General features: G+C 38.3%; 1 protein-coding gene across 2 annotated transcripts in view; it reads right to left on the bottom strand.

The window, feature by feature from the left end:
- Nucleotides 1-24,044, bottom strand: part of LOC127655534 (WD repeat-containing protein 26-like) — a 37,111-nt gene continuing 13,067 nt past the window's right edge. The window contains exons 4-15 of one of the 2 annotated variants that reach the window (XM_052143420.1): nt 23,297-23,433; nt 21,749-21,846; nt 17,890-18,046; nt 17,073-17,211; nt 16,720-16,860; nt 16,271-16,390; nt 10,192-10,337; nt 10,014-10,092; nt 7,597-7,726; nt 6,104-6,298; nt 5,442-5,518; nt 1-3,519 (exon numbers count right to left, since the gene is read on the bottom strand). In XM_052143420.1, coding sequence (XP_051999380.1) covers nt 5,496-5,518; nt 6,104-6,298; nt 7,597-7,726; nt 10,014-10,092; nt 10,192-10,337; nt 16,271-16,390; nt 16,720-16,860; nt 17,073-17,211; nt 17,890-18,046; nt 21,749-21,846; nt 23,297-23,433 — 1,365 coding nt within the window. In that variant the 3' untranslated portion in view covers nt 1-3,519; nt 5,442-5,495. Of the gene's footprint in view, nt 3,520-5,441; nt 5,519-6,103; nt 6,299-7,596; nt 7,727-10,013; nt 10,093-10,191; nt 10,338-16,270; nt 16,391-16,719; nt 16,861-17,072; nt 17,212-17,889; nt 18,047-21,748; nt 21,847-23,296; nt 23,434-24,044 lie in introns of those variants that run through there. The other variant, XM_052143421.1, reaches the window with a different exon arrangement.

The following is a 24,044-nucleotide window of genomic DNA, read 5'->3' on the forward strand; positions in this document are numbered from 1 at the left end:
ATGCTTTATTGAAAGTATGTATACATAACACCTCGCCTACATAACATTACTTAATAGTACAATGACTTACAATAATAACACACTGAAATGCAAAACAGATGTGTCAGAACTTGACTGCAATAAACGTATAGCCCAGAACTTCACCCAGGCCGCTACTGTTACCCCGCTGGCTCATAGCACAAGTCAAACTAAGACCTCAAATGAAACAAACATTCAGAACAAAAGAAAACGTTAGGTTGCATAAACCAGAATGTACAACACCACTTTTCTGTGATATCGCATATGTGTGAGGGTGTGTTTTCCGCATGCACCTGTTTTTTTTTTGTTTTCGAAAACACATTGATTTCCTCGGAAACAAAACAGGTTTGGCTGGTCGGGGTACGAATAACCTGTACAGAGACGTTTACCTGATGCAGGTGAGAAACGGTTAACATTTGTAAGGAAGGATACATGGCAAGAGATACACACACATATGTATATATATATATATATATATATATCTATAGATTCTTCATATATAAATGAAGAACACAATCACAGAAGAAATCATAGAATACTTAAATCATTATAGGGTACACCTGTGTGTACTAATGCGTGATATGGTATTAAAGTATAAGAAATTAAGAATAGAAAAAAGCAGTTCAGAGGCCACTTGCCAAGACATCCGTTATAAGATAATACAAGGGAAAAAAAAGTGATAAAGCAGGAAAATTATAAATCAACCCAAAATAAAAGTGAATAAAACTGAAAATCATGAGTGAATTCGTTTACATTTGAAAAGGATAAAAAAAAAAAAAAAGGGACAATATGGAACAAGAGGGGACAAATATAACTGGAAACCAGACCAAACATGTACACAAGAATCATATTTGGCGGTCCATTCAATGTGCTGGCATACTTACCATGACAACACATTTAGATTCTTATTTCCCCAGCATACCTCAGGCCACATCCACACTAATCCGTTATCGTTTGAAAGCTTTGTTTTTACTTTCCGAAGCGTCATCATTTTCCGAACTATGCGGCAACTCTTTGAAATACTGTTTTCGGTGAAGGAAAACGTCATTCTAGTGTTGATGAGAGCGCACAAACGTACAGCAATCAATGTATTTTCAACATATTTTTGTTTGAAAACGCATAGATTTCGCTACGTTTTCGAAAAACACCCTGTTTTTCGGTGGAGGTAAATCTGTTTTTGTGTGAAGGAGAGGCATAAACTAAATCAATGTGTTTCAACTGAAAAACTCACTGATTTTGCTTCGTACAAGCGTTGAGGTTTATGTGGGAATGGAAAATGTTTTTTAAATACTCTGTTTTCGGTGGAGGAAAGTGCCTTTCTAGTGTGGATGAGAGGCGCAAATGTAACAAAATCAACGCGTTTTCAAAAAGAAATGTATTAGGCATATTTTCGTTTGAAAACGCATTGATTTCACTGCGCCTGCGTGTTTACGTTTATGTGGAAAAGGAGAACGTTTTCAAAATGCTCTGTTTTTCGGTGGAGGGAAACTCCTGTTGTTGTGTAAATGAGAGGCATAAATGTAGCAAAATCAATATGTTTTCAACGCATCTTTTTTTTGAGAATGCATCAATTTCGTTATGTTTGCGTGTTTACGTTTACTTTTTAGAAACGCTGTTTTTGGTGGAGAAAAGCACCATTCTATTGTGGATGAGAGGTGCAAATGTAACAAAAATGTATGCGTTTTCAAACTAAAATGTATTAGACATATTTTCGTTTGAAAACTCACTGATTTTGCTTCGTTTACGCTTTGACGGTTATGTGGGAATGTTTTTAAATGCTCTGTTTTTGGTGGAGGAACGTGCCCTTCTAGTGTGGATGAGAGGTGGTAACTTGGTAACTTGTTTTCGAACAGAAATGTATTAAGCGTATTTTTGTTTAAAACGCATCTATTTCGCTAAGTTTATGCGGGAATGGATAACGTTTTAGAAAAGCGCCATTCTATTGTGGATGAGAGGCAGAAACATAGCAAAATCAATGTGTATTCAAACTAAAATGTATTAGATGTTGAAAACACATTGATTTCACTACACCTCCGTGGTTACGTTTATGTGAGAATGGATAACGTTTTCAAATCCACTTTTTTGGTGGATAAAAAAAAGCTGTTTTTGTGTGAATGAGAGGCACCAACGTAGCAAAATCAATGTCATTTAAAACAAATGAAAACGTATTAGGCGAGGTGTAAATGTAGTGAAATTTCGCTATGCTTACGTCTCTAATCCACACTAGAATACCGTTTTTCTCCACAGAAAATTGAGTGTTTAGAACACATTCTGCATTCCCGCATATATTGAAAACAATCATGTTAGGAAACTGAAAACTGAGTTTTCAAATGACAATGGATTTGTGTAGATGTGGCCTTAGTGTGGACGTGGCCGGACGAGTCTGTAAATTCACTTCAAAAATTACTTCAACCATTATACAAACAACTATTAGCCACTTACAAAGACAAAGAATGCACACTGAAGGCCAATATTTACATGACATTAGTTTGTCCTAGCAGGACGTATAGCATGCTGCAAGTCTAAGCAAGCATCACGGCCTCAAATATGGCGTGTTTCTCTGTTGTAGGTTAGTTTTTAACCATAACCAAGTCCTGTTACGTATCTTTCCAGGTCAATCTATGTCGGCTCATCTCAAGTATTTGAATAAAAAAATATGAATAATCCATCAACATTAGCAAACCTTCACCCTCTCAAAATGACCACATTACAGAATAAAAGAATAAAGGATTGTGATTTGGGGTCTTGATTGGAATTCTCAAAACAAAGGAAGATCAAGCTGTTAAAAATGCCAGTAAATTCAGTCATTTAAAATTGTAGTTGGTCATGGAGAAAAACTAAATGTTGATATATATATATCTGCTGGTGAAGACTTTCAAGCATATGTTGTCAAGGAGGTGGTTAAAAGGGCACAAGAGTTCATGCTGGAAAATAAAAATATGATTTGTTCTCTATAGAACACCTGCGAGTGGTCTTTGTGACCAATCCACCATTCCGCCCTATTTTACGACCACTTTCGGTGTTCACACATGCCAGAAAAACAACATTTTTGTGTGTGATTATTGTAAAAAACAGAAAGCAAGCCTGAGGCCTTGATTCATTCACACTAATAAATTAAAGCCTTAATAAATAAAGTTTTGAATGACGTTTGTTTTTGTATGTGCAGGTTCGGGAGTCAGTCGTCCACTCTGGATGCAGTGTAGAAAAGAGGAGGAGCTTAAACCATGGTGGGCATGTCCTCTGTGAGGGGTGTGGCATGACCATTTAGTGCCACACGGGTTTGAAGTCAGGTGGTGAAGGGCAACGGCTTCACTTTATTCAAGTGAATGGACGTCTCTGGTGGCAAGCGCTGTCACTCCATTGCTGGTTGGGGATGTGAAACCACCAGGAAAGAACATCTGTCTGCCGCTGTTTACGTCATGATTTTATTCAAGTCTCTGTACATTTTCCAAAGTGGACATCTGCTCCAGAGTCAACATCAACTGTCCATGCTGTAGCATTCTACATGAAAAGAGAAGGAGAGACAATTTCACACAATATTCCCTCCGCTCACTACGCTTTGTCCTAATCAGGCGCGATTCGACATGTTTACAAAAACAAGCAATTTGTCCGTCCATACTGAATGAAAAACTACTGTGTGACGCCGCACAATCTCAGCCAATCAGAAGATATTTGATGTTTAATTCACACTAATAAGGAACAGGAGCAACCCATTGTAACGTGATCCTGTCAGTCGTTGCAGCTAGTTAAGACAACAATTCAGATTGACGAGGAAGAGATGTTTAATCACTAGTCGATTTAATGTGTCATGCCAAGCCAGCAGTACACTGCGACAAAACTACACTGGTTGGAATAAATCTTTGCGCTGTGTCCAGAGTCGTTACACTGACAAACACAGCACAAGCATAAACACAACAGCGATTCCTTTGCGATAATTTGGATGAAGTATCATCACGTGGACCACGCCAGTGCTAAAAGAAAACAAGACATTCTCTGTATCCACTTTTCACATGTAGTTCAAAGCAGAGTGACTCATGTAAATGCAGCTTCACGATTGCTGTAGCAAAGTGGATAGCCACGATTAGTATTGTAGAGAACGAGGTGATTTAAGTGATTTAATGCCCAAAGCAATGAAAACGCAAACTACAGAAACTAGATATTTAAATTAGTTAAATTAGCATTTCACCAAATTTGGAAAGCCCAATTCCAATGCGCTTTTAAGTCCTAGTGGTGGCGTAGTGACTCGCCTCAATTCGGGTGGCAGAGGACGAATCCCAGCTGCCTCCGCATCGGAGACACACAACCTGTGCATCTTATCACGTGGCTTGTTGAGTGCGTTGCCACGGAGACATAGCACTTGTGGAGGCTTCATGCATCCACCGCGGCATCCATGCTCAACTCACCACGCACCCCACCGAGAAAAAAAAACACATTATAGCGACCATGAGGAGATTACCCCATGTGCCTCTAACCTCCCTAGCAACCGGGCCAATTTGGTTGCTTAGGAGACCTGACTGGAGTCACTCAGCACACCCTGGGATTCAAACTAGCGAACTCCAGGGGTGGTTGCCAGCGTCTATACTCGCTGAGCTACCCAGGCCCCCGGAAAACGTTTAATGTTACTTGAATTGGTGCGATTTTAGTGCATTTCTATCTTTATACTGTAGAATAATTTAATAAAACATTATTGTTAAATATTGTTTTCTTTTCTTCTCTCTGAAGGAACTAAATGCATTTTGACAGGACATATATATATATATATAGCGCATCACATTTCAGCACTTTCAAAATCTGCAATTAATTGAGATTAATAGTGAGTTAATATTTTATTGACTGATAAAACTATTTATTATATTAATATCCTTATTTTAAAATTCAGATTATGGAGAACCGTGATGCATTGGTGAATCGTTTTCCCCCAGCCCTTGTATAGTTGAATATTAATTTCTAATATATAAATTATACTGGTATCCATTCAGGCGGTCTTATTTCAGAAAATCTGGAATAGACTCTGATTCGGATTCTTGGTTAAGGATTCGACGGAATCAATTCCAGACTCATTTATGCAACTCTTACAAGAAAAAGGGATAACAATAAGAAATAGCGCAATTTAAAACATTATTTTCACGATATATGAATGACAAAAGGTCTTTACACTTTCTATTAATAATACACTGTAGTTCTTTTCTAATAAATGTGTCTTTATGCACATCTCAAAATCCTATAGGATGAAGTTTAGGGAAAGTTGATGCGCCTGTATTCTGAAGAACTACCGCAAACAATACACTTTAATCTGGTCCCTGAACAGCTCTGGTTTACTTCATACAATGGAAAAAATAAATATAAAATAAAAATGTAAAGTGCAAGACAGAATAAAAAAAAGTGTTGTGTGCAGTCAATTTGTTATTTAAACTTTAACCTACCGTTTTATTGATGTTAACTCGGGAGTTAACTCATGGTTACTTGATCCTCCTCTGTCATCTCCTGGTTGTGGACAGCCCTAAGGTGTTATAACATTGGGGAAGTTGTTATTGTATACCAATGTTTTGTCACAAGTTTGTAATTGTACTTGTTTTTATGGTTAATCCAAAATTAAATGCCAGCAGACTACGGATATGGGTTTGGAAAGGGCTTGTGCGATTGCGTCATACGTATGAACAATGGGATTGGATTTACTAATGGCTGACGGACTAAAAGAGTTACGCTGGTCAGTCAAGAAACGATGATGTTTACCTGTAGTCTCTTTAAAATCTGTATTTTAAAGTAGTGTTGTTGAGGCTTCTCTGGAATGTGTAAAAGTTTGGTTATTGAGGAAACAAACACAGCCCGTACATGTCACGCCACACAACGGAGTCGATCCCCAGCTTTGGAGTCGAATATCAATTACAAATGCCTCAGAATTGAAGAAACGATTCTTTTTGCAATCGATTCACAGCCGTAGTATCTACTGAAATTTTGATTTCGTGACAAACCCTACTCGCTATTCGTACCAGACACAGTCTCAAAAGCATTTAAGTAATAAACTTGTGACACTGCAATAACATCAAAATAAACAGCAATTTCATTCCAAAGAGAAAGATCATACCATTTAGCCCCTCTGTCTCTTGTGAGTCCAGAAAAGGGGCGGGACCCCAGACCCGTACAGTGCCATCATCTGAGGCGCTGGCCATCAAGCCCGGCAGCACTGGGTTCCAGCTTACGCAGTTCACTGTGCGCGTGTGACCCGTCAGCTCAGCGATGGGCAGCTCGCTTCGCTTGTGCCAGATGTAAACTTTGTGGTCTACAGAAAACAAACATGTAAATAAAACCAATCAACTCTCCATCTGATATTAGTATGATCCTTCAGTTAGGTGTACTTTAGACCAGCGAATCCCAAAAAGGTTCCAGGGGGTATGCGAAAAGAACTGATTTTTGCTAAGATAAACCTTACAAAATGTATGCCTTAAAAAATAATAATAAGGATTAGGGATGAGTAAAAATATTGATTTTCCAATTAAAATCGCAACCTTCATTAGAATAATCCCAATATCTATTTTTTAAGATCTTTTTACTGCATGTAAAGTTTGGCTTTACTCGTACAGTGTAATGTGTGTCCAAAGATGAGATCCATGCAATCCATTTGTCATTAAAAATGTCCCTTTTAATATAATTTCTGTTCTTTATAGTTTGTTGATTAAAACTGCCGGTAGTCTTAAAGAGACGGTATCATTTTAACTCTTGTTCTACATATCAATGTATATACTACAAATTATGCAAGTAAATATGTAATAAAACATAAAAATGTGATCTAATATATGCCATTCCAAGACATTGATGGAATATATGGAATTTGTAAATTTTTCAAAAGCTAAAATGTGATCAAAAAGATGAAATTATATCAAATAAAATTAGTAAAAATGTATATTTCATTCTGTACCAAGTTCTGCTGAATAATTTACAGAATTAGCTGAAAGAGTTTTCTCTTTTTTTATATGCAAGCAAAATTGACATTATAAGCCCTATTGGGTATTGATAAAGGGATGTCAACAGATCAAACAATACTAACTGATCAACAACAATCAATATTAATGATAACGTTAAATGATATCTAATCTTTGGTTTTGGTGAAAGAAGGGGTACTTCAGTCTTACTGATGGTGCAGTGGGGGTACTTGGTTGGGAAACACTGCTTTAGACAACAGAAAGTTCTTCAAACTACATTTCATCCATTTTAAAACTAGGGAAGTCCCGTTACCATTTTTTGGAGAATGAATACGAGTACCGATAGATCTTTTTCAGTCCTCGCCAATACTAATACCTGTTTTTTGATTGATTTTTTTCTAAATTCCATTTTTTATTTTAATTTTATCATCAAAATGGTGTCTAAATAAATTAGTCCAAAATAGAGAAATTCTGGCACATTTCAGCACTCTTTAAAATGAGAGAGTAAACAAGAAAGTTTAAAGCTAATATAATCTATCCTATAAACCTAGAATGATTGCTTTTGAAAAGTGTTTCTTCTTTAAAATCTTTCTAGGGGACAAAGAAGTTCCTCTAACTGAAAAGTCTGAGTATAATCCCATGTTCTACAAGTTCTTACCTTCACTGCCACTAGCAATAAAGTCTTCGTTAAAGCCACCGAAGCAGGAGTGGATGGTGTAGAAGCCCTGAGTCACACCCTGGTACTTTCTGACTAAAACCCGGTCCTGTAGGTCCCACAGATGAACTCCCTAGACACATCCAGAGAGGATCATGTGGTGCCACCCAACCGCAATAATCATACTGTGACATATTGCTTCAATTATTTAAGAAATAAGTCAAACATTCATACTATTTTTGACCAAAATCTTGTATCATGGTATGAGCAATTTTCTATTATGTAAGGTAAATATCATGATTATTTATTTTTTTTTTTGCTGGAAATTCAACAAAGAATGGGTTTAAATATTAAATAGCCAATGTGGTAATGCCAGTTATTAGATCATTTAGTTCATGAAAAATTCTTCATCTCATTTGATTATTTACTTTTCAATTTGGAATTTGATGGGCACAAACCAAACACTGAGGTTAAGATTATTCTTAACAGATGAATGATAAATCTGGATCAGTGCAACGCTCCATGAGTTAACCATAGGACTCAAAACACGGAAAAGCTGTCTCTCGTTTTGAAGGTTGCGTGCTCCAGAGGTCGCATTTATTGGCCACAAATGTTGAATGTCTCAATTAAAAAACAAAACAAAGAAGACACTCCAAATGCAGCCTTCAAATGCGACATTCTTTCACAGGAATTCGGAGGATGCAGGTGTATCCATCGTTGGCACTCACAATTCTTTGCGTCAACGCAAATTACGTAGATATAAATATATTAATATACACAGATGAGCCAAAACATTATGACCACCTGCCTAATATGCTGTCGGTCCTCCACGTTACGCCAAAACAGCGCCAACCAACCGAGGCATGGCCTCTACAAGACCCCTGGTACCAAGACATTAGCAGCAGATCCTTCAAGTCTTGTAAGTTGTGAGGTGGAGCCACCATGGATTGGACTTGTAGGTCCAGCACATCCCACAGATGCTCAATCAGATCTGGGAAATTTGGTGGCCATGGCAACACCTTGAACTCTTCATCTAGTTCCTCAAATCATTCCTGAACAATGTGTGCTGTGTGGCAGGGTGCATTATCCTGCTGAAAGAGGCCACTGCCATCAGGGAATACAACTGCCATGAAGGGGTATACCTGGTCTGCAACAATGTTTGGGTAGGTGGCATGTGTCAAACTGACTTCCACATGAATGGCCTGACCCAGGGTTTCCCAGCAGAACATTGCCCAGAGCATCACACTCTCTACACCAGTTTGTCGTCATCCCACACTGCATCACTTCCCCAGGTAACCGCTATATGTCACCCAAAAAGTCTTGCCATTTCAGAGATGTTCTGACCCAGTTGTCTGGCCATAACAATTTGGCCCTTGTCAAAGTCGCTCTTGGTCTATACTCCTGCCCATTTCTCCTGCATTTAACACGTTGACTACGACAACTGATTGTTTGCTAACCATCTAATCTACCCAGACCTTGACATGTGGCCTTGTTAGGAGATGATCAACTGTATTCACTTCACCTGTGACTGGTCATAACGTTTTGGCTCACCGGTGTATAATGTCAAATAAAAGATTATAAAGTGAATATAAAATTACAGCAGCAAAATCTCTGCATACTTTTTCTTTATTACTATTTTACTATACTGTTTTCCATAAACCCAATGAAAATTATTTCTTGTTTTAATTTAACAAAATTGTGTGAGATATACACTTAATTCAAGATATATTCCCTCAAAACAAGTCGTATGATCTTACGCAACATTTTCACTTAAGCTATTCTTGTTTAAAGGATGTTTAGATATTTTTTACCCAAAAATTTTAAAAACCCTGATCAAGAAAAACTAATTTTGCAGAGTGAAGAAATGTGAGAAATTAGTTGAGCTAGTCCATCAAAAGTCGCCAGTTTTGTGGGTGGTTGCCAGGATGTTGCCATGGTAGTTGTTAAAGTGATCCGTGAGTTTTAGAGTACTGGCCCAAGTCAAAAGAGCCAACCCTCAAGTCAACTCTCCATGATGTTTCTGATAGATATGGCATAGATCCCCTCCTTCAGTGTGAGTCAATGGAATTTATTTTTCATGTTATCATCTGCCAGGTGAAACTCATATGTCAAATATCTTAAAATAACTAATATATGCACACCTGTAACCGCACATTAGAATAATGATTATTTACGTGGCAAGTTGTGACGTTTCTCAGCAATGATAAACAACTAAACTCCAGTTCGCAAAGTATCAAGCAAACATCTGATAATATCAAGCTCCTCCTTGGTCTTGACTAGTTTGGGACAGGTCCCACTATTTAAGAAGCAGTTTTAACACTGATATATTTATATATCAACAGAGATACAAATGCGTATTGACACATTTCTACTGTCACATGGCTTAAACATCACACTGTCCCGCCATGAATGATACTCACCTGAGTTGCGACATTCAACAGAGCTAATCTTCCATTCTTTGACACGGTGAAGGACATTATGGGGTGGTCCTCTTGAACACTGTAAAACATGAACACGTCCTCATAACTCATACAAACACTTGCAGAGTAGTCAGTCCAGTCAAACAGGATGTGAAAGTGACAGAAACAGTCAACATACATGTTCCTGTCAGTCAGATCTTCAAAGTTATATCCACGGATCCGCTGGTGTGTATCAGAGGCGAGGACTGTTTTACCGTCACTCAAACACCACAGGCACTGAACACGCACACCCTCCCACGAGTCCAGAAGATTTCCGTCCAGATCCTGATAAACAACACATTCATTATTAATCGTCACTGATGAATTAGTGGATTACACAGTCATTAGATCAAAATTAACCAGACACCTGCTAACAGGATGTGGGTGTTTTTTCAACTATTAGCACTTTTGGCCCTGTGGATTTACAGAATATAAAATCCCTTCAAAAACACTTTTTACACTCATACTAGTTTTTGTCAACTATGTCCAAAAGTAGAAATACACATATCACTGGAGAATTCTGTCATTTTCTCTGAACATCATGAACAACTCAAATGATGTGTTGTGTTTGGACATGTGGGGCGGCTGTGGCTCAGGTTCCACATGCTGAAGTGTCCTTGGGCAAGACACTGAACTAGCGCCTTGCATGGCAGCTCTGCCACCATTGGTGTATGAATGTGTGTGTGTGTGTGTGTGTGTGTGTCAGAATCAGCTTTATTGCCAAGTATGCTTACACATACAAGGAATTTGTCTAGGTGACAGGAGCTTCCAGTCAACAACAATACAAACAATACCAAAAACAGCAGCAAGACATAGGTAATTAAAAACAAAAAAGAACACAAAATAAATAATTATACATATACGTACATACACTCACCTTCACGTGAGTGTGTGAGAGAATGGGACACAGTGTAAAAAGTAGAGGTCGGCCGATTTTTAGCATTTTTTACATAATCGGCATCGGCCAATATCCAAGTATATCACGCCGATTATTAGGCAGGCGCATCTGTGGGCAGCCTAGTGTTGTTGTGGAACACGTGTTCAACGCACACTGCCCCTATAGTCATTTTCCAGTAGAGTGAGCAGACTCATCCAGGCCTAAGGAAGGAGCTAAGTTCCTTGGACAAAACAGTAAGGATTACCTTTGTATAACTTCTTTATATTTAATTAAAAACTTTTGATATGTTACTGCCAACTTCAAGAAAAAACGCAACAAATGCGATAGTTGACATGACGTTTGGCTGCTTTGGATATTGATAGCGTAGTTGAAGTTGCATTATCACAGCAGAAGGGTTGCTATCATGTCTCAATAAGTAAGCAAGAATTTTGCAATTACAGACAGTGAATCTGAGACTTTTATTTGTTCTGTTTGTGTGTCTTATATTTGAGAGGGTTGTCACACAATGCAGAGAAATAAGTAATAAAAAAGATACCAACGCACTATAGGCTATTGAAGGACTGGCTTGGTAAGCTCGGACGTTATTGGTTCTGCTGTCGGTACTGGAGAAATTAAGAAAATACATTTATTATTGCTATAAAGAGAATGTTATTTTATCTCGCCATCCATTTCTGTGTATAATAATATGAAACCATTTGTCTGTGATGCAATTTAGCTATTCGCAGTCAGAGAGAGAGAGATCTCGCTCACGCGGTGACACAGCGAGCACAACATGAGCCCTGCATAATGAGTGACGACAGAGGACAGAACTAAACATTCAAACGTAGCCTGGTTTAGATCTGTGATATTAGTCTGATTTTATTTTAGATTTCGCCTTCCAAAGATTATAAAAAGAATATTTATACATAAGCCGCATTCTGTCTAGCACAACTTCCTTCCCTTCACAGCGGTGCACTGACATTTCTCCCTAAAACTCAAACTTAACGTCAGAATCAGCACGATCGGTGATTGTTGTAAAACGCAGTCTAGCTACTGTTGCTAAATTGTGGGACGCGTTTAATAATAAAAAGAGCGCAAGAGATACCGTTCCCAAAGGCGTAGCGCTCCAAAACACACCGCAAAGAGACAAGCAAACTATAGGCTACTTTGGGTTTCATGTGCGCGTCTAAACGATCAACTATACACAAAAATGTGTCAAAACGACCGGCTTGGAGATTCACTTAAACACAGTTTATGTCTTAAATGGACGTAGTTATGGAAATAGTTGGGAGAAAATATGCTGCATCAGGAGCCTATTAGACTTCGGTCTTAAAGGGAAGCTGTCTAATAATAAACATGCTGACGATTGAGCCATTACTGCGAATCAAACAACAAAAGGCAAAGAGAATGAATGAATAACTTCTGCATTAATGAGCATTAATCTATCTATGATAAACTATGCAGTGTTATTTTACAATTTATTACTTTATTAGATTTCTTTTTAGACCACACCTGAACATTAATGTTAGTAGACCTTCCTGAAATTAAATCACTGTGCCTATATAACGTTTATCTTTGTGTAATATATATATATAACAAAAAGAACCGTTAAGAATACCGTTAAAGTACCGGATCGATAAGCAGTATCGGTAAGATAGTAATACCATTAAAACCTTAACGATACCCATCCCTAGTTATGCCTGTGCTTCTCTTGGATGCTCTGAATATTGGATTACGTGTCTGGATTGCCCCTTAATTAAAGCTGCATTTGGATCTCAACCTTCGTGTCTCAGAGCAGTTCGTAACACCTGCTTTGTTTATTTAATATATTTGTTATACATTATTTATGAAATATGTTTTTACATTATACATTTTTAATTTAAGTGTCAAGTGTTCAATAAATGTATTTGTTGAGAAATTTTTTCTATCTTAAGTAATTATTTGTGTTACATTTTATCTTACAAATAAAAGGTTCAAATAAGAGGTTAAAAACATGCTCAAATCGGCCAAAATAAATCGGCAGCAATAATCGGCCATCGGCATCGGCCTGAAAAAACTAATATCGACACTATATAAGTGCAGACCATTTACCATTTGTGTTTGATAACATTTTGTGATGGAAATGACGATTATGGAAATTACATTTTTTTTTTTTTAGAATACAACCGCAACGAGACAAGCAAACTATAGGCTACTTTAGGTTTCATGTGTATTGCTAAAGTTTATTTCATAGCTAGCATTTTATGCATCCTGAATATACACAATTTAACAATAATGTCACACGTTTTTCATAGTTTGACAAAATTACAGCTTGACCGGAAATGACTCATATTTCCTCTCAAGCATGCTCTTCTCTGACACTGTTGTCTCCGTGGTGATCAAGTACAACAACATCTGAAGAAACCGACGCAAAAAAAAAAAAACAATCCCTGCCTGTAGTCGTATAAACACGCAACTAGTCAAAATATTACTAAATGGGCAAATCTCACGAAACCTGTTAAGATTACGTCTGGGTCACTTTTCATCCCAAAAATCAACCAAAGAAATAAGATTAAAGAAAAGTATGCTTATTTCAGTGATCTTTAAAGGGGTCATGACATGGTTTTTTTTATTGTATTATTATGTTCCCTTAGGTGCAATTATAGTATCAATATATTTTTTTTTAAGAAAAACTTTTAAAATCTAGTGATTTATGACCTTTTCCCACCCTGTTTCTCATCCTCTGATTCAAACAGTCTGTTTTGGGGGCGTTTTCCATTTAAGACTTCAGTGTTAACGCCCACTGTTATGATTGGCTAACGTCAGTGCCTATGTATCAATTATTGACGCCTCCAGCCAGAACAATATGCAAGTAAACTAAGTAAAAACACTGTGATTATTCATAATGAATGAAATTGCGCTTTAAAAAGTAGTTTAAAGTTTAAAATAGATTACTTACAGTTTGCGTCGTCGTTGTTCCCAGAATAGTCGGCACGGACTTATCTTTGAGCAACAGTTTTCTGGCAAAGCCAGCATCATATTGAGATTTGTTCTCAAAACAGTCATCCTTAAAATGTACAGAACAAACACTTAAGTTAACACTGCCGTGACTGGGACGTCCGCAAAAAATAAACTGCATCCATTTTTCCCTGACGTCTGGATCTTTCGGCAGCTTATTCAGAGGTTTTGTTTGACCACAGCCAGGAACAGCACATCTGTGTGGCATCGTAATTTTCCTGTGCACAAGTAGTCTCTGTCAGAGCTCGCTGTCCATCGACTGAACACTTGTGAGGCGCACGGCGATACTGAAATGAGCGTAATTGTCTTGGCGCTTAAAGCGTAGTTATCTTGTGCTGGAGGCGGTCATATGCAAACGCTGTTACGTCACTTCTAACCGACACGTCACTTCTAACCATGAATCCAGAACGAGATGTATTTTGAGCTTGATTAAATAAATGATTCGTTTAGAATGGGGAGGACGTCTTAAAATATTAAACTTGCAGGACGTTTTAATGATACAAAGACCTCTTATATACCAAAAGATCAAGGCAAATTTGGTTTCTCATGTCATGACCCCTTTAAGATGTTTTGATTTGTCATATTTTCAATGCGAAACACCATTCGCAAACCATTTTCCTCCCATAATCTGAAATATTTCCAAGTCAAACGAATATAAGGAATTAACTTAATTGTGAAAAATGTCTGACATTTTTTTTTATTTGGAATAGCATGCACAGATAAACGGTGCACAATAAGACCAGGAACGTGTAAACCCGGCCGAGAGGGGGCGCCGATCATGAACAAAAAATATTATGGTATTACTTACCAACCAGTTCCTTGATCTGCACAACATCTTTACAATGAATATACCTCATCTGACCAATTCTAAAATACTGTTTTTAAATGTGCCGATAATTAGAATTGTTCCATTTTAATAATTCACAAATTTGCAAACACAACAATAATATTTAGAACCAGTAAAAAGATCAAAAGATCACACAGCTATGCGTCATATATCTTCTGAAAGGTCTTGATGAGTTGAACACAACGGGGACATTTGTTTCACTCATAGACCAAACTACAGTGAGTATTAGCATGTGAAATCCACATGTATAATAAACAGAATTTGCATCACATTTTGCTTTATAACTTCATGAAAAATTTATATAATGTAGAAACTGGCATAACAAAAAGCAGATGGCTCTGAATCAAACAAGCCAACACTCAACATAACACAATGTGTAAATCCTGAAATATTCCTCAAAGAGTGGCAGGACCGCTATGGTGGCTATAATCGCACATGGTCTCACTATGGCGAAAGTTTCTCTGGGATCGATTCACTGAAACATGATATTTTGTGTCATAGATGTGTAAGATCATCATCATTGGATGTCTAGAGAGTGTTAAGGTGCGTTCAACTTGAACTGCATCTCGATTTACCGATCTGCTGGTTGCAGTCGGGGGAGAAGCTGAAAAGAGAGAAGTCAAGCAAAACACTTTGCGCTTCCCGTCATGTGCTGAACCTACATCAGTAACGGAAGACCACGCGATGTTTGCAGACAAAGTGGAATTCAAATAGACAGAAGCTTGAATTTTATATACAATCACCAGAAACATTATTCATTTGAAAAGGTTATGTGCTTCTTGATACAGTGTATTTTTAATGTATACAGTCTTCTTATTTTGTGTATACTGAGAAAATCTAATGAAAGATCAAAAGGATAAACAATAAAGACATATTTTTCACAGCCTTCTTTGCTCATATTTACCAAGGGTGCAAATATTTTTGGCCATAACTGTATATTAGGGTAAATAGGGTAAATTTTGATTTCCATGTTGACTTGAATTTAAAGTGGGGGGTGTGCTTTATTTATGCAGATAAAAAAACTTGCAGGGTTGGCGGTTCGATTCCCAGCCCCATGACTCCCCATGACTCCACATGCCGAAGTGTCCTTGGACAAGACACTGAACCCCAAGTTGCTCCCAAAGTTATGCTAGCCCCTTGCATGGCAGCTCTGCCATCGTTGGTGTGTGAATGGGTGAATGAGTCACTGTGTAAAGCGCATTGGTAACCGCTAAGTTTAAAAAAGCACTATGTAAGTGCAGGGAACATTTACCATTGTCACAACAATACAGTTATGACAATTTGGAAGAAATTATAACTTTATTGTAGTTAAAATAATGTCACAATGCAAAAAAACATCTAAATGTTCCAAAAAAAAATACGTTTGACTTTCTACATGCAAATTTTGATTTGTTATTTTGTTCTTTTGATGTTGGGGTGAAATATGACCTGGAAATGTCTTTGTGAGATTCATCCTACTATAGCTAAGAGCAGTGTAACTTTGTAGTGGTCACTTACACACTGGTAGAACTGGCCTCTCTGCCCTCCGGTAACGAAACGCTTGCCGTCTGGGTTCCAGGCCACACTGGTCAGGCTGTCCTCATGAGACTGGCTCATTTTAGTTCTCAGCTCCCCTGTCTGGATGACCACAGTGGATATTTAAAGGGTGAAAGAACATAAAAACACATTTTAACAGATATGTGTATGAGTTGGACATGATGAAAAACAATATCTGCATGTTATTTTAAAAGTAAATTTAAGGATTGTTTGGGTCTGTTTTCATCTTTCAGGTTTGAAATCAACATTGAGTCATTGTCACAGTATGTGCATGATAACGTCAGCAGTGTCTCAATTCTAACCAGACGCAATACGATTTTGCAACTGTGTTGAGAACGAAGACGAGCTGAAACAGGAGGTTTCATGACACTTTAAAAGGGAGGCAAGGTTGCGGGTCAGCGTTGTCTCACCTGAACGTTCCAGAGCCAGAGCTCAGAGCAGTCGTCTGGGCCGCAGGCTATCAGATACGTGTCATCAGGGCTCCAGGCCAGATAGGAAACCCCATAGGCATGACCCTCCAGGGTCTTCAACTGCTTGAGCTGGTGAGTCTCCTGTCAAATCATTCAACTCTTTCTTTATTACCTTAAAGAGATAGTTCACTCAAAACTACCCCTCAAGTAATTCCAAACCTGTATGACTTTCTACTGTGGAACAGCCCCACTCCTCATTCATAGGGGTCATAGGGGTTTGGAACAGCATTTTTCTTTTTGGGGGAACTAATCTTTTAATGCTGTATCATTATTTGGTAATGTTGGTCACTCACAGAGTCAACCTGCCATATAATGACTGTTGTGTCTTTGGATCCAGAGGCCAGTTTGGTGCCATCATTGGAGAATTTACAGAACCAGACTTCATTGCAGTGCTCGGTCAAGATCTGTTGGGTGTAGCATGGGAACTGTTTCCTGCAGATAACAGTGAAAGCACCTTAGCTTTAACAAGCACTTTCATAGACATAATGCATTAGAAAACGCTATACGTTGAGGCTGGAATTAGCCGACATCAGATCATTCAACAAGTACAGGGGCCCCAAAAAGTATCTGGACACTTTTTAAGTCACTTGCAATATGACGTTTGCTTTAGTTCTTTTAATAGATATTCAACCCTGTCTGCTGCCTTTCACATCAGTCAGTGGGATGATATTTTCTTGAGGCTCCGAGTCTTTAGTCAAGTGGCTTTTACACCTCAGGTGGTTGGCTCAAAAAGAATGTTTGCCTAGAAAAAAGATGGCAGCATTCAGGTCGCATTCTTCAGGTACTGCATACAGCAGCTGAGCAATTGCCATTGAAATGAATGGGAGTGCTAACGGTTAGCTCTCTCCAGGTATTACAGACCTTGATGTTCATGTGTGTTAAGTAGCGAGGCGGCTAGAGTTTGGAACGGAGCTCACGTCTCTGGCCTCGTCTACATAAGTTGCATGAGTACGGACAATAAATCTGAGAATACGCTTCCAGCACAGGTTGGATTCTCAAACAAAGGGAGCAATGTTTGGATAGCATCACACAGTCAACTTACAAATGGCTTACTTATAGTTGAAAGGTGAAAGCATACTGACAAAAAATTATACACTTCAGCCCATGTACCTGCTGCACACATGGTCTATGAGCAGAGACACAGAGTCCAGCCCACTGTCCAGTTTAGTGTTGTGGTACAGACAGCGATCTCTCTGCAGCTCCACAGCCTGACGCAACAGTGTCTGAAGACGGTGGGGTGGCAGCATCACGGACGGGGGCAGATAAGCTGTAGTGATATATGAGAGAGAAACAGACAAAGAAAGAGATGGAGAGCAGAGAGTTTGTAGAGGGTTAGACTCAGTTTCATCTAAATTCAGCCAAAATAGGACATAAACTAAAATTCACATCTTGGACTTTAGACTACGTGGGTCCTTCGTGTTGATTAGGTTACCCCCAGAATTCAATTCATCTCCCAAATTGGCTGAACTGAAATAGAACTGAACCGAACCCTAGCTGAAAAAAAGAATTACATGAAACTGTAAAAAGAAGCAAATAAAGAAGGGGTGAAGAGGAAAAGAAGTGTACAGGATTCATGAAAAGGTGAATAATAATAATAATAATAATAATAATAATAGTATAGCACACAGTGAAACACACAAATATCCAGTGGCTGGATCATTCCTGTAATGCAGTAAATATTCATGTCCCTATAATAAACAGTGGGGTCCAGTGCTGCATCACACATTTCTTTGCCTAACTGGCTGTTGTGAATGCCACAATCTGTGAATGAAGACCTTTTGAACAACTATGTATAATTACTACATTATATACTGTACATGCACAGCTAATCCAAGTACAAGGAAAACATTAATAGAGGTAAAAAGTATTTCTCAGTTGTTTCCAAGTCTTCACTGAATTATTGTTGGATATGATGCATTAATGCAGATTTGATGCTGAAGCAGATCTATAAAGATCTTTAAATAAAATAATACTTAACTGTTAATTAACTGTTATGATTGTTATGATTTCTGCTGATAAATCCACCACACAGGAAAAAACATATTGCTTATTTTGGTGAGGCAAGTGGCTTATTTTGAGCTTGTTTTTCCCAGACCATGTTGCTTTTCTCTCTTTCGAGATCTGACAACATCGCAAATGGTATTTCACCCACCCCTTAGTGCAAAGTACTGACATTTTATAAGAAAGTTTAGCTGTTCTATCCGGTAACCTTTTGGAGGCGGCGGCGGCTGCAGAACTTCTGAATCGGAACGAAAAAATACTGTTTTTGCTCAGAAAGAACCGAAATGCAAAACATTTCATTTTTAGTCCCTGATTGCACATATTGTATTCAACATTCAAACATTCACAGTGTAGGTTGGAAATATTATGTGAACCCCTAGGTTAATGATGTCAAAAAGAGCTAATTAGAGTCAGGAGTTGGCAAACCTGGCATCCAATTAATGAAACGAGATTGGAGGTGTGGGTTAGAGCTACTTTGACTTATAAAAAGCCCTTAAACATTTTTAGTTTGCTATTTACAAGAAGTATCTGCTGATGTGGACCATGCCTCGCAAAAAAACAAAAAAAAAAAGAGAGAGATCTCAGAAGTCCTACGATCAAGAATTGTTGCTTTTTATAAAGCTGAAAATGGTTACAAAGTCATTTAGAACAGCTAAGACATTCATCTGTCCACAGTTAAAATAACTGTCTGTAAATGGAGATGGTTTATTACTGTGGATACTCTCCCTAGAAGTGGCTGTCCAGTCAAGATGACTCAAAGGGCACACCACAGAATGCTCAATGAGGTAAAAGTGAACCCTAGAGTGACCGCTAAAGACTTGAAGGAATCATTGGAACTGGTTAACATCTCTGTTCATGAGTGTACTATATGGAAAACATTGAACAGGTAAAGAGTCCATGGCAAAACACCACAAAGAAAGCCGCTGCTTTTCAAAAAAACATTGCTGCGCTCCTGAAGTTTGCCAAAGATCACCTTGACACTTCACAATGCTACTGGAAATATGTTTTGTGGACTGATGAAACGAAGACTGAATTGCTCGGGAAGAACACGCAGCACCACGTATCCCAAGGGTGAAGTATGGTGGAGTGAGCATCATGATTTGGGGCTGCTTTGCTGCTTCGGGGCCAGAATTGATGATGCCACTTAATTCTGGTCATCATTGATGAAAAAACAAATTCCCAAGTTTAACAAGATATCCTACACGATAATGTCAGGGTCGCTGTGTGCCAGCTGAAGCTTAATAGAACTTGGTGATGCAGCAGGACAATGACCCTAAACATGTAAGGAAATCCACTACAGAATGGCTTCAAAACAAGAAAATTTAACATTTAGAGTGGCCCAGTCAGAGCCCAGATCTTAACCCAATAGAGATGCTGTGGAATGATGTCAAGAGAGCCATTCACACCAGACATCCTAAGAATAAGGCTGAGCTGAAGCAGTTCTGTAAGGAAGAATGTTCCAAAATTCCTTCTGAATGTTGAGCAGGTCTAATCCAAAGCTACCAGAAACACTCGGTTGAGGTTATTGCTGCAAAAGGAGGATCAACCAGTTATTAAATCCAAGGGTTCACTTACATTTTCCACAGCACTGTGAATGTTTAATGGGATGTGTTCAATAAAGACATGAAAGATTATAATTGTTTGTGTGTTGTTAGCTGAAACACATTGTGTTTGTCTATACTTGTGACCAGGCTTCGGAGGGTTACTTTTAAAATGTATTCCACTACAGATTACAAAAAACATGCTGTAAAATGTCATTTGTAATGTTTTCCATTAGATTTTTCAAGGTCAGAAACATAATTAAATTATTTGGATTAAATCTTCAGATTAAAGTATTATATTGCATGAATAAAGTAGAACGGTTTGGAGAGAAAGAAAAAAAAATGACAATATTGAACAGCGACACTGAGCCTGCAGCTTCATTAATGCAAGAAATGGATGTGGAGAATTTCATTAAATCATCCTTTAGTATTATTTAGCAATAAATAAATGCTTGGTGTTTTGGTGCGTCACCACAGAATTATTATTATTAGTATCCAGACACTTCAGCAGTCATGTGGGAAATGTCATTTATTTTTGTTCTCAAAACAATATTGTAACTGAGGGGATATTACCACCTACAATATCTTGATATGGACTTATATAATTAACAGCAGTTCCAATCATTTGCCTATATCTGGCAGCTCCCTTCACAGGTGCCCACACATTGAATACTCCTGTACTAATGCACACCTCATTCATGAACAAAGAGGTCACAAAAACTTCCCACAAATTCAGCTTGGTTGCATAGCCAAGTTATCTCCTTGCAGTGATGTTGTATATAATGACATCTGGGTCCACTTTGCTGTTTCCACCACATCACTTCGATGTAACTAAACTTGTGACTTATTCTCAAATTATCACAACTTTAATCTCATAATGCTACAACTTTATTCCCGTCATTTTGATTCTCAAATTGTTTTAATAATGTTTTTTTTAAACGTGGCACTAAAATGCTGTCCTAAGTGAACACCAGGTGAATTTTAAATAATTTCATAATTGCTTTGAGCTAATGATGCCATTTTTGCCATGCCCCAGTGCGCTATGCACAAACAGGGAACGCTTTTAACAGGGAATAATGACAATTTATTAAGAAATATTCAAGGTGTTTCTTAATGTTTTATTTTCTCCAATCGAAAACATGCTTTCTAGGGATATACTGTGTGTGTACAACTGTCAATCCCTCACTGAGTAATGGCTAACTCAACAAATTCATGTCCTTCCAGTTAATGTTCTTGCCACAGTGTAAATGATCAAGTAATAATTTATAAAGTGCCCTTGCTTGACCAGAGTACATTTCTGAAAGTCTGGTATACCATTTTTTAAATTTCAACACAAGTACATTCATTTGTTAAAAGTCACAGAGCTGAAAAGGTACTGCATTACAGGCTGTCTGTGTTTGTTCATGCAGGTACATAGTGTAACTCACTCTGCAGCTTGTCGAGGAGTTTGGAACGAGAGACTGTCCCTTTCCCCTCCCACTCTGCCTTAGCACGCAGATCATCAGAGTGACTGCACATCAGGTACCTAAACAGTAGATAAACTGCAGATTCACCATTGAGAAAAACTAGATGCACATTTCTAAAGGAAATATCAAGCAGCCAAAAAGTTACATGATAGTATGCAACTCATTTTAAAGAGGTCATGTCATAAATTTTTTATGATTTCATTGTTTTTCCCTGAGGTTAACTTATAATGTTAGTCAATTTCTGCACTAAAATAATGCAGTTACTGTATATACCAACTGGACTAAGCATCGGCCAATTCATATTCAATACATTTGATCGCTGCACACTTGATCCGCACGAGCACGATAGAGCAAAAATAGTAAAATTGCTTCATGTGAGCTTTAAGTTAATATTCACTGTGCACTGTATGTACAACCAGGGCTGGACTGGGAAGAGAAATCGGCCAGGGATTTTACATGGCAGCTGGCCCAAAACTGGTTGAGCGGGGCAAAAGCAGGGGTTGGTGTTCGCTGTCCTTTTCTGCATATCGTGGCGCAGTTTTGTGGTCCGTTCTGCATAGCGTGGCGGCTCATTTTTGCTTATCGCGGTCCATTCGGCATGTTTCGCGGCCGACCCACCGGCACGCTCGGTTCTCCCAATGGCTAGTCCACCCCTGATAGGCCCCCAAGTGCGTCTGCCCACCGGTAAAATGCCCGGTATGCCAGATTACCAGTCCAGCCACAGAATACACTATTATGAGCATAGCATGTTCTGTTTGTATCAGATGACAGCAGGCAGAGTGCTAATTCACTTTTTAGCATGAGTCATATACAGAATATATATTTATTTAAATAGCAGCCTTTTGCGGTTTAATAATTACTGTGATTCATGTAGCGACCGGCTTTTCCGGACTGGGAATCTGCTGTCATTACATCAGAGGTCCTTGGTCAAAACAGCACAGAAACATTTCAAAATAAAAGCTCTGCACAAATAAAAGCTCAATATATGACAGAAATAGATCCCTACTCTATAGTTATGTAATATTCATTGTTATACTACTACTAATTATAATAACAATAAATCAATAGCAACTGTGTTATATTTAAGCAACATCTGTGATGATCTGTGCTGTGCTTTGTACACAGCAACACTGAATATTCACAACAGATGAGGAAATTGTTTTAGCGGTGAGTATAACGTACAACATATTAAAAGAGGCTGCTTGGAAAGTAGTTTTGCTGATTTCAGACTCACTTCACAACCGCCCTATGCCTCCTTCACCAACAGAATTTCGCTGTGGAAAGACTAATGTGACTGAGCCTTAAGCCAGTTTAAGGGGCCGCATAAGAAAACAGAGCAACTGCAATTGAGATTAATGCAAATGCTAAGGGATAGGTTTTTCATGATATGACCCCTTTAAAACTAGCATGTCATTTCAAAATACAAAAAGGAAGTGACTTCTTTCTTCTAATTTTACAAAAATGAGAGAAATTAAGTTGTGAAGTGGTAGGAGGACAGAAGTTTAATACCCGCTGAGCACGTGGATGCGTTCAGTGTTGTACTTCAGTGGGGTGAGCTCGGCTCGGAGCACCTGCAGAGCTTCCAGAACCTTCCCATCTTCCAGATACTCCAGATACTTCTGCTGCAGGAGCAAAAACTTCATCCGCTGAAAAAACAAATAGAACATTCATCAAAGACCCTGGTTACACCTGTCTCAAATGCATCTCCTTTGAACACGGGTTAGTATTTCTAAAATGAGGGTTTAGGGTTGCACATTATACCTGTACTAATATCGCGACACCAAATTCTTTTAAATGGTACTATATCATCTTGTTGTTAATTTCGGGACCATACAGTATTTGGTACAGTATGTATGATGTCTTTAGCTAAATGTAATGTAATGTGAGAGTTTTGAGATGAAATCAAAGACTATTTGAAAATAATAAAAAAAAAGTCTTAATATGGCCATGTGTGATCATTAAACAGCAGAAGGATATAATTTAATTTCATAGTATGGTCACATCGCAGCACCACAGAATGAACGAGGCTCCGCTCTGCTCTCTCATCTCCTTCACACACGCAGGCACACACGCAGGCGCACACGAACACAAACACAAATGCAACACACTACTAATGCTTGATTTTCATGCAGTGTGTCCAGTAGTATCCATCTGCAGAGCCGCAGAGCAGTGCTTTAGTGTATATATGGTTGTGAACTCTCAAATGACCAGAGATTTCAGCTTGCGAGTTGTGGAAAGTTTGTTATAGCGAACCCTA

Source organism: Xyrauchen texanus, chromosome 15 (assembly GCF_025860055.1).
Source record: "Xyrauchen texanus isolate HMW12.3.18 chromosome 15, RBS_HiC_50CHRs, whole genome shotgun sequence".
Classification (NCBI taxonomy): Eukaryota; Metazoa; Chordata; class Actinopteri; order Cypriniformes; family Catostomidae; genus Xyrauchen; species Xyrauchen texanus.